Source organism: Chanos chanos, chromosome 15, assembly GCF_902362185.1.
Source record: "Chanos chanos chromosome 15, fChaCha1.1, whole genome shotgun sequence".
NCBI lineage: Eukaryota > Metazoa > Chordata > Actinopteri > Gonorynchiformes > Chanidae > Chanos > Chanos chanos.
In genome coordinates, this window is record NC_044509.1 from 2,720,734 (window position 1) to 2,733,233 (window position 12,500).

The following is a 12,500-nucleotide window of genomic DNA, read 5'->3' on the forward strand; positions in this document are numbered from 1 at the left end:
TCACTCTACTGTAGCTAATTCACTGTATGCTGTGTGTGTGTCACTCTACTGTAACCAATTCACTGTATGCTGTGTGTGTGTCACTCTACTGCAACCAATTCACTGTATGCTGTGTGTGTCACTCTACTGCAACCAATTCACTGTATGCTGTGTGTGTGTGTCACTCTACTGCAACCAATTCACTGTATGCTGTTTGTGTGTCACTCTACTGCAATCAATTCACTGTATGCTGTGTGTGTCACTCTACTGTAGCTAATTCACTGTATGCTGTGTGTGTGTCACTCTACTGTAACCAATTCACTGTATGCTGTGTGTGTGTGTCACTCTACTGTAACCAATTCACTGTATGCTGTGTGTGTCACTCTACTGTAGCTAATTCACTGTATGCTGTGTGTGTGTCACTCTACTGCAACCAATTCACTGTATGCTGTGTGTGTGTGTCACTCTACTGTAGCTAATTCACTGTATGCTGTGTGTGTGCGTCACTCTACTGCAACCAATTCACTGTATGCTGTGTGTGTGTCATTCTACTGTAGCTAATTCACTGTATGCTGTGTGTGTGTCACTCTACTGCAACCAATTCACTGTATGCTGTGTGTGTGTGTCACTCTACTGTAACCAATTCACTGTATGCTGTGTGTGTCACTCTACTTCAACCAATTCACTGTATGCTGTGTGTGTGTCACTCTACTGCAACCAATTCACTGTATGCTGTGTGTGTGTGTCACTCTACTGCAACCAATTCACTGTATGCTGTGTGTGTGTCACTCTACTGCAACCAATTCACTGTATGCTGTGTGTGTGTCACTCTACTGCAACCAATTCACTGTATGCTGTGTGTGTGTCACTCTACTGCAACCAATTCACTGTATGCTGTGTGTGTGTGTGTCACTCTACTGTAACCAATTCACTGTATACTGTGTGTGTGTGTCACTCTACTGCAACCAATTCACTGTATGCTGTGTGTGTCACTCTACTGCAACCAATTCACTGTATGCTGTGTGTGTGTCATTCTACTGCAACCAATTCACTGTATGCTGTGTGTGTGTCACTCTACTGTAGCTAATTCACTGTATGCTGTGTGTGTGTGTCACTCTACTGCAACCAATTCACTGTATGCTGTGTGTGTCACTCTACTGTAGCTAATTCACTGTATGCTGTGTGTGTGTGTCACTCTACTGTAACCAATTCACTGTATGCTGTGTGTGTCACTCTACTGTAACCAATTCACTGTATGCTGTGTGTGTCACTCTACTGTAGCTAATTCACTGTATGCTGTGTGTGTGTCACTCTACTGTAACCAATTCACTGTATGCTGTGTGTGTGTGTCACTCTACTGCAACCAATTCACTGTATGCTGTGTGTGTGCGTCACTCTACTGCAACCAATTCACTGTATGCTGTGTGTGTCACTCTACTGCAACCAATTCACTGTATGCTGTGTGTGTGTCACTCTACTGCAACCAATTCACTGTATGCTGTTTGTGTGTCACTCTACTGTAGCTAATTCACTGTATGCTGTGTGTGTCACTCTACTGTAACCAATTCACTGTATGCTGTGTGTGTGTCACTCTACTGCAACCAATTCACTGTATGCTGTGTGTGTCACTCTACTGTAGCTAATTCACTGTATGCTGTGTGTGTGTGTGTCACTCTACTGCAACCAATTCACTGTATGCTGTTTGTGTGTCACTCTACTGCAACCAATTCACTGTATGCTGTGTGTGTCACTCTACTGTAACCAATTCACTGTATGCTGTGTGTGTCACTCTACTGTAGCTAATTCACTGTATGCTGTGTGTGTGTGTCACTCTACTGCAACCAATTCACTGTATGCTGTGTGTGTGTGTCACTCTACTGCAACCAATTCACTGTATGCTGTGTGTGTCACTCTACTGTAACCAATTCACTGTATGCTGTGTGTGTCACTCTACTGTAGCTAATTCACTGTATGCTGTGTGTGTGTCACTCTACTGTAACCAATTCACTGTATGCTGTGTGTGTGTGTCACTCTACTGCAACCAATTCACTGTATGCTGTGTGTGTGTGTCACTCTACTGCAACCAATTCACTGTATGCTGTGTGTGTGTCATTCTACTGCAACCAATTCACTGTATGCTGTGTGTGTGTCACTCTACTGCAACCAATTCACTGTATGCTGTGTGTGTGTGTCACTCTACTGCAACCAATTCACTGTATGCTGTGTGTGTCACTCTACTGTAGCTAATTCACTGTATGCTGTGTGTGTGTCACTCTACTGCAACCAATTCACTGTATGCTGTGTGTGTGTGTCACTCTACTGCAACCAATTCACTGTATGCTGTGTGTGTCACTCTACTGTAGCTAATTCACTGTATGCTGTGTGTGTGTCACTCTACTGCAACCAATTCACTGTATGCTGTGTGTGTGTGTCACTCTACTGCAACCAATTCACTGTATGCTGTTTGTGTGTCACTCTACTGCAACCAATTCACTGTATGCTGTGTGTGTCACTCTACTGTAACCAATTCACTGTATGCTGTGTGTGTGTGTCACTCTACTGCAACCAATTCACTGTATGCTGTGTGTGTCACTCTACTGTAGCTAATTCACTGTATGCTGTGTGTGTCACTCTACTGTAACCAATTCACTGTATGCTGTGTGTGTGTCACTCTACTGCAACCAATTCACTGTATGCTGTGTGTGTGTGTGTCACTCTACTGCAACCAATTCACTGTATGCTGTGTGTGTGTCACTCTACTGTAACCAATTCACTGTATGCTGTGTGTGTGTCACTCTACTGTAACCAATTCACTGTATGCTGTGTGTGTGTGTCACTCTACTGTAACCAATTCACTGTATGCTGTGTGTGTGTCACTCTACTGTAACCAATTCACTGTATGCTGTGTGTGTGTCACTCTACTGTAACCAATTCACTGTATGCTGTGTGTGTGTGTCACTCTACTGTAACCAATTCACTGTATGCTGTGTGTGTGTGTCACTCTACTGCAACCAATTCACTGTATGCTGTGTGTGTGTGTCACTCTACTGTAACCAATTCACTGTATGCTGTGTGTGTGTCACTCTACTGTAACCAATTCACTGTATGCTGTGTGTGTGTGTCACTCTACTGCAGCTAATTCACTGTATGCTGTGTGTGTGTCACTCTACTGCAACCAATTCACTGTATGCTGTGTGTGTGTGTGTCACTCTACTGTAACCAATTCACTGTATACTGTGTGTGTGTGTCACTCTACTGTAACCAATTCACTGTATACTGTGTGTGTGTGTCACTCTACTGTAACCAATTCACTGTATGCTGTGTGTGTGTCATTCTACTGCAACCAATTCACTGTATGCTGTGTGTGTGTGTGTCACTCTACTGTAGCTAATTCACTGTATGCTGTGTGTGTGTCACTCTACTGCAACCAATTCACTGTATGCTGTGTGTGTCACTCTACTGTAGCTAATTCACTGTATGCTGTGTGTGTGTCACTCTACTGCAACCAATTCACTGTATGCTGTGTGTGTGTGTCACTCTACTGTAACCAATTCACTGTATGCTGTGTGTGTGTGTCACTCTACTGCAACCAATTCACTGTATGCTGTGTGTGTCACTCTACTGTAGCCAATTCACTGTATGCTGTGTGTGTCACTCTACTGTAGCTAATTCACTGTATGCTGTGTGTGTCACTCTACTGTAGCTAATTCACTGTATGCTGTGTGTGTGTGTCACTCTACTGTAGCTAATTCACTGTATGCTGTGTGTGTGTGTCACTCTACTGTAACCAATTCACTGTATGCTGTGTGTGTGTGTCACTCTACTGTAACCAATTCACTGTATGCTGTGTGTGTGTGTCACTCTACTGTAACCAATTCACTGTATGCTGTGTGTGTGTGTCACTCTACTGCAACCAATTCACTGTATGCTGTGTGTGTCACTCTACTGTAGCCAATTCACTGTATGCTGTGTGTGTCACTCTACTGTAGCTAATTCACTGTATGCTGTGTGTGTGTGTGTCACTCTACTGTAGCTAATTCACTGTATGCTGTGTGTGTGTGTGTCACTCTACTGTAGCTAATTCACTGTATGCTGTGTGTGTGTCACTCTACTGTAACCAATTCACTGTATGCTGTGTGTGTGTGTCACTCTACTGTAACCAATTCACTGTATGCTGTGTGTGTGTGTCACTCTACTGTAACCAATTCACTGTATGCTGTGTGTGTCACTCTACTGCAACCAATTCACTGTATGCTGTGTGTGTGTCATTCTACTGTAGCTAATTCACTGTATGCTGTGTGTGTGTCACTCTACTGCAACCAATTCACTGTATGCTGTGTGTGTCACTCTACTGTAGCTAATTCACTGTATGCTGTGTGTGTGTCACTCTACTGTAACCAATTCACTGTATGCTGTGTGTGTGTGTCACTCTACTGTAACCAATTCACTGTATGCTGTGTGTGTCACTCTACTTCAACCAATTCACTGTATGCTGTGTGTGTCACTCTACTGTAGCTAATTCACTGTATGCTGTGTGTGTGTCACTCTACTGCAACCAATTCACTGTATGCTGTGTGTGTGTCACTCTACTGTAACCAATTCACTGTATGCTGTGTGTGTGTCACTCTACTGCAACCAATTCACTGTATGCTGTGTGTGTGTCACTCTACTGTAACCAATTCACTGTATGCTGTGTGTGTCACTCTACTGCAACCAATTCACTGTATGCTGTGTGTGTGTCACTCTACTGCAACCAATTCACTGTATGCTGTGTGTGTGTCACTCTACTGCAACCAATTCACTGTATGCTGTGTGTGTGTCACTCTACTGCAACCAATTCACTGTATGCTGTGTGTGTCACTCTACTGTAGCTAATTCACTGTATGCTGTGTGTGTGTCACTCTACTGCAACCAATTCACTGTATGCTGTGTGTGTGTCACTCTACTGCAACCAATTCACTGTATGCTGTGTGTGTGTCACTCTACTGCAACCAATTCACTGTATGCTGTGTGTGTGTGTGTCACTCTACTGTAACCAATTCACTGTATACTGTGTGTGTGTGTCACTCTACTGCAACCAATTCACTGTATGCTGTGTGTGTGTCATTCTACTGCAACCAATTCACTGTATGCTGTGTGTGTGTCATTCTACTGCAACCAATTCACTGTATGCTGTGTGTGTGTCACTCTACTGTAGCTAATTCACTGTATGCTGTGTGTGTGTGTCACTCTACTGCAACCAATTCACTGTATGCTGTGTGTGTCACTCTACTGTAGCTAATTCACTGTATGCTGTGTGTGTGTGTCACTCTACTGTAACCAATTCACTGTATGCTGTGTGTGTCACTCTACTGTAACCAATTCACTGTATGCTGTGTGTGTCACTCTACTGTAGCTAATTCACTGTATGCTGTGTGTGTGTCACTCTACTGTAACCAATTCACTGTATGCTGTGTGTGTGTGTCACTCTACTGCAACCAATTCACTGTATGCTGTGTGTGTGCGTCACTCTACTGCAACCAATTCACTGTATGCTGTGTGTGTCACTCTACTGCAACCAATTCACTGTATGCTGTGTGTGTGTCACTCTACTGCAACCAATTCACTGTATGCTGTTTGTGTGTCACTCTACTGTAGCTAATTCACTGTATGCTGTGTGTGTCACTCTACTGTAACCAATTCACTGTATGCTGTGTGTGTGTCACTCTACTGCAACCAATTCACTGTATGCTGTGTGTGTCACTCTACTGTAGCTAATTCACTGTATGCTGTGTGTGTGTGTGTCACTCTACTGCAACCAATTCACTGTATGCTGTTTGTGTGTCACTCTACTGCAACCAATTCACTGTATGCTGTGTGTGTCACTCTACTGTAACCAATTCACTGTATGCTGTGTGTGTCACTCTACTGTAGCTAATTCACTGTATGCTGTGTGTGTGTGTCACTCTACTGCAACCAATTCACTGTATGCTGTGTGTGTGTGTCACTCTACTGCAACCAATTCACTGTATGCTGTGTGTGTCACTCTACTGTAACCAATTCACTGTATGCTGTGTGTGTCACTCTACTGTAGCTAATTCACTGTATGCTGTGTGTGTGTCACTCTACTGTAACCAATTCACTGTATGCTGTGTGTGTGTGTCACTCTACTGCAACCAATTCACTGTATGCTGTGTGTGTGTGTCACTCTACTGCAACCAATTCACTGTATGCTGTGTGTGTGTCATTCTACTGCAACCAATTCACTGTATGCTGTGTGCGTGTCACTCTACTGCAACCAATTCACTGTATGCTGTGTGTGTGTGTCACTCTACTGCAACCAATTCACTGTATGCTGTGTGTGTCACTCTACTGTAGCTAATTCACTGTATGCTGTGTGTGTGTCACTCTACTGCAACCAATTCACTGTATGCTGTGTGTGTGTGTCACTCTACTGCAACCAATTCACTGTATGCTGTGTGTGTCACTCTACTGTAGCTAATTCACTGTATGCTGTGTGTGTGTCACTCTACTGCAACCAATTCACTGTATGCTGTGTGTGTGTGTCACTCTACTGCAACCAATTCACTGTATGCTGTTTGTGTGTCACTCTACTGCAACCAATTCACTGTATGCTGTGTGTGTCACTCTACTGTAACCAATTCACTGTATGCTGTGTGTGTGTGTCACTCTACTGCAACCAATTCACTGTATGCTGTGTGTGTCACTCTACTGTAGCTAATTCACTGTATGCTGTGTGTGTCACTCTACTGTAACCAATTCACTGTATGCTGTGTGTGTGTCACTCTACTGCAACCAATTCACTGTATGCTGTGTGTGTGTGTGTCACTCTACTGCAACTAATTCACTGTATGCTGTGTGTGTGTCACTCTACTGTAACCAATTCACTGTATGCTGTGTGTGTGTGTCACTCTACTGTAACCAATTCACTGTATGCTGTGTGTGTGTGTCACTCTACTGTAACCAATTCACTGTATGCTGTGTGTGTGTCACTCTACTGTAACCAATTCACTGTATGCTGTGTGTGTGTCACTCTACTGTAACCAATTCACTGTATGCTGTGTGTGTGTGTCACTCTACTGTAACCAATTCACTGTATGCTGTGTGTGTGTGTCACTCTACTGCAACCAATTCACTGTATGCTGTGTGTGTGTGTCACTCTACTGTAACCAATTCACTGTATGCTGTGTGTGTGTCACTCTACTGTAACCAATTCACTGTATGCTGTGTGTGTGTGTCACTCTACTGCAGCTAATTCACTGTATGCTGTGTGTGTGTCACTCTACTGCAACCAATTCACTGTATGCTGTGTGTGTGTGTGTCACTCTACTGTAACCAATTCACTGTATACTGTGTGTGTGTGTCACTCTACTGTAACCAATTCACTGTATACTGTGTGTGTGTGTCACTCTACTGTAACCAATTCACTGTATGCTGTGTGTGTGTCATTCTACTGCAACCAATTCACTGTATGCTGTGTGTGTGTGTGTCACTCTACTGTAGCTAATTCACTGTATGCTGTGTGTGTGTCACTCTACTGCAACCAATTCACTGTATGCTGTGTGTGTCACTCTACTGTAGCTAATTCACTGTATGCTGTGTGTGTGTCACTCTACTGCAACCAATTCACTGTATGCTGTGTGTGTGTGTCACTCTACTGTAACCAATTCACTGTATGCTGTGTGTGTGTGTCACTCTACTGCAACCAATTCACTGTATGCTGTGTGTGTCACTCTACTGTAGCCAATTCACTGTATGCTGTGTGTGTCACTCTACTGTAGCTAATTCACTGTATGCTGTGTGTGTGTGTGTCACTCTACTGTAGCTAATTCACTGTATGCTGTGTGTGTGTGTCACTCTACTGTAACCAATTCACTGTATGCTGTGTGTGTGTGTCACTCTACTGTAACCAATTCACTGTATGCTGTGTGTGTGTGTCACTCTACTGCAACCAATTCACTGTATGCTGTGTGTGTCACTCTACTGTAGCCAATTCACTGTATGCTGTGTGTGTCACTCTACTGTAGCTAATTCACTGTATGCTGTGTGTGTGTGTGTCACTCTACTGTAGCTAATTCACTGTATGCTGTGTGTGTGTGTGTCACTCTACTGTAGCTAATTCACTGTATGCTGTGTGTGTGTGTCACTCTACTGTAACCAATTCACTGTATGCTGTGTGTGTGTGTCACTCTACTGTAACCAATTCACTGTATGCTGTGTGTGTGTGTCACTCTACTGTAACCAATTCACTGTATGCTGTGTGTGTCACTCTACTGCAACCAATTCACTGTATGCTGTGTGTGTGTCATTCTACTGTAGCTAATTCACTGTATGCTGTGTGTGTGTCACTCTACTGCAACCAATTCACTGTATGCTGTGTGTGTCACTCTACTGTAGCTAATTCACTGTATGCTGTGTGTGTCACTCTACTGTAGCTAATTCACTGTATGCTGTGTGTGTCACTCTACTGCAACCAATTCACTGTATGCTGTGTGTGTGTGTCACTCTACTGCAACCAATTCACTGTATGCTGTGTGTGTGTCACTCTACTGTAACCAATTCACTGTATGCTGTGTGTGTGTGTCACTCTACTGCAACCAATTCACTGTATGCTGTGTGTGTGTCACTCTACTGCAACCAATTCACTGTATGCTGTGTGTGTGTCACTCTACTGTAACCAATTCACTGAAACCTGCTGATTTTTAACAGAGGACACTGTGCAGTATTGACTGACTGATCTGGTTGTGGAATACCATTTACTCATGTGCAGAGATGCACTTGCATATCAAGTAACTATGGAAACCCTGGGCCCTTGTTTCCCTGCTAAAAACCGTTACTATGACAACAAAGAAGAAAAACTGCACTTAAAGAAGTACAGGTGGAACTTTTAAGGATGAATAACAAACAAACAAACCAAAAAACAAACAAAAAAAAATCTCTCTGACAGCTTAACTTACAACATACAGGTTTACAGAGGACAGAGCCAGAACGAGGAAGCAACAATTGTGAATTGAACTGGAAGAGGTACAGACAGGTATATGCAGCTGTTTTTCAACCGATCAGTGTATTTGTAACTGATGACATTTGGTGACTCAAAAATTAATTCAGAGCACAAACTATCACACAATTATTGTTCACACACACAGACACACACACAGACACACACATCTTCCAAGTCTATGTTTGAGTACTGGATATAGCCACCCTTCCTTTCTCTCATCTGAAGAAAAGACATAACAAAGCTCCCTCCATTCTCACATGAAAGGAGGGGGGGGGGGGGGGCAGAAGGAAAGCATGTGGAAGGAAAAAACTCACCCCTGTCTGACCTGCCCGTGAGACTGCACACTCTGCACCAACACAGCCCCAGAGACACACAGAGAGAGAGAGAGAGAGAGAGAGGGAGACAGAGAGAGGAGCAGCAGGGGCATTTATCAGACATACACCGTCTCCTGACGGGCTCTGCTGCTCAAGCGACTGGTGGCTGTCTCTTTTAAATGACACAGGATCCAATTCAATGACCAAGGGAAGAGCCACACAACCGTAAACAGTGACTAGCATCTGTGGACACTGAGTGTGATCGCTTAAGTGTGTTTGTGTTTCTCTGTGAGCTAAGGTTGAGCAAGAGTTAACAGAAAGTAACTGCTTTAAAACCCGCTTCCTCCAGCATGCGCAAGTAGGCACGTGTGTGTGTGTGTGTGTGTGTATATGCAGGCATGTAAGCATTTTGCTCCTGGCTTTATTAGCGTTGGTGAACTGTGTGTGTATGAGTGTGTGTGAGAAAGATTATTGGTCTAATGCGTCAGCTACGTCTGGGTACTCTAATACACAAACATGCCATGCACACTGCAGCGCTATTCATAAAGCCAGCTGGTGTATCCACGTCAAACAGGGCCACGGTGAACAAAAACACAAACACAGGGAGAGTGTACCCAGACACTGTACACGCACACACATGTACAGACAGACTAAAGGACTGGGTCTAACATAGCACACACTTTTTTTTTTTTTTTTTACAGCTCTTTTTGTTTTCCACAGGCATGCAAAGAGCTTGTCTCTCTCTTTCTAACACACACACACACACACACACACACACACACAGGAGCACAGCTTAATTAATCCGCATTAATCTTTTTATTTACACTGCAGCTGTCAAACTGGCCTGAATGTTTGTGTGTGTGTGTGAGTGTGTGTGTGTGTGTGTGTGTGTGTGTATCCCCATCTACTTTAAAGAGATGTAATGGTATGCCAGCAGTAGCAGGCAGTCAGTTGTGCAGAGCACAGGTCTCTAATGGATGTGAAAGTTACAGTAGAAAACTTGCTGATTTTCTCTCTGAGATTTGCATAACTGCAGAGAGCATGCCAACTGCTTCTCTCAATCACAAAGAGAGAGAGAGAGAGAGAGAGAAATCATCATACGCAAGACTCACTGTCACAATCTCCCCAACCTCAGACCTCCTGCAAGGCACACATACCCCTCTCCAAAAAAAAAAATCACCATATTCCCATAGAGAGATAGTAAGAACTCTCTCCCTCTCACACACACACACAGACACACACAGACACAGACACACACAGACACAGACACATGGTGAGTTAACCAAGAATATATGATCAGAGACGCTGAGCAGGCCAGCATGGCAGAGGATGATAAGACAGAAGCTGAGAGAAAAAAAAAGCATGTGTAGCTCCAGTCAGAGAAAAAGAAATAAGAAACCAAAAGGAAAAATGTGAACTCTACCTTTCTTGGCGATCTCCATCTCCTCCTCGGTCCAGCGAGATGTTTCCCCAGCCTCGACCGCTGAGAAAGAGAGAGAGAGAGAGAAACGCAACCATCAGACCAGGCAGTGAGCGAGGGAGAGAGAGAAAAAGAGAGAGAGACTCTGACCGTGCTACGCTGTACACTCCTCCTTCTCACGGCCTCTAATCTAGTAATCTGTTTACATTCATGGACTGTAGAGACCTTCCCCCCACCCCCTCACCCCTTTCCACTCTCTCACTTTCTGTCCTTCACTCCTTTACTGAGCCAGACTAGACCCCTCCCCCTCCTCCTCCCTCTCTCTCTCTCTCTCTGGCAGGGTCTCCAGTCAGCTGACAAAAGTCCAGACAGTAGAAGCACCTCCCTCTATGGAAAAAGACTTTGTCACTCACACACACACACACACACTCTTCGCTCTCCAGAACACACAGATAAAGCTTCGGAGAGGAAGAGGGGGGGGAAAAGGGAAGAGGACGGCTGAGTTTTTTTCTTTTTGTTTTTCTGGGGGGGGGGGGTGTATGGGGCACCTGTGAACTCCACTCACCCCTGGTCCTGGGGGGTGGGAGGATCGCTTGGGTCTGATTAAATATTGGGATAAATATAGAGCGTTGTGAACTCTTGACATTTCAGCGTGTTTCTGTTTTTCACAGCGCTGTCAACATCCTCCATCTACATGTCTCCCACTACATGGGTACACACACACACACACACACACACACACACACCCCGTTTGCTACCTAATGGACTGCACAACCGCAGTTCACAAAAGTAAACTTCACAGAGCAAGAGACAGATACAGTTTTCTATATCAGGCAGAGAGACACAGTTTCAGTGGTTTCCATCTCTTTCTCTCTCTCGCTCTCTCTCTCTCTCTCTCTCTCTCTCTCTGTGTACACAGCTAGACTTTCTCACATTAAACTTCATGTCCTCTCCACATCTGACTGAACCATCAAAAAGACTTTAAACCTCCTCCAGTCTCTCTCTACTCTCCTCCAGACAAACATGAAGAACAGCTAGCGTGCTAACGGCAGGGCCCCGTCCCGGGGGCCACTCAGCAGGGCAGAGTGCCCTCCGCTCCAGCCTGGGCACCCTGGCATCCACCAAACCAGCCAGACAGATGGTACCGACAGGCAAAGCTCAAAGAGTACTCAAACACAGATGCTAACAGAGAGGTACACACAGACACACGCACGCGCAGAGACACACACACACACACACACACACACACAGAAGTGCATATACCTGCATGCACACACTCATCCAAACTAATACAGAAACATGCATACACACGCTAGTAGGGCGCGCGTGACCGACACAAATGTAGCCTCTGTAGTAGCCATGTGCGGCATATCACAGATCACATATGCACGGCTCCAGTGTGCTGCAGAAACCAGCCGAATCACAGATGCACAATTTTAGTGTGCTGCAGAAACCAGCCGAATCACAGATGCACAATTTTAGTGTGTTGTCAAAACTGACAAATCACAAAAAAAACCCTCCAACACTTGCGACGGTGCACTTGTCGCTGAGTGCTAGAGAACACAGACTTTTTAAAAACTTAACTTCATCCCTTTCCTTCCTCATCTTTCTATTCATTTCAATAGGTGAGTAAAAGAGAGACCTCAGAGGCCAGCGGATTCACTTACCAAGAGCTGTCGTGACAACTAAGGGACAATTTTGGCTGCCATGGCAACACAAACACAAAAAAATTCTTAAGAGCTGAAGACACCAAGATAGAATGAGTGTATGAAGGAAAGAAGAAGGG

At 44.4% G+C, this 12,500-nt stretch overlaps 1 protein-coding gene across 1 annotated transcript in view; it reads right to left on the minus strand.

The window, feature by feature from the left end:
* ncor1 (nuclear receptor corepressor 1) overlaps positions 1-12,500 on the minus strand; it is an 80,084-nt gene that overhangs the window by 27,697 nt on the left and 39,887 nt on the right. The window contains 1 exon segment of the mRNA XM_030793117.1: positions 10,718-10,777. Coding sequence (XP_030648977.1) covers positions 10,718-10,777 — 60 coding nt within the window.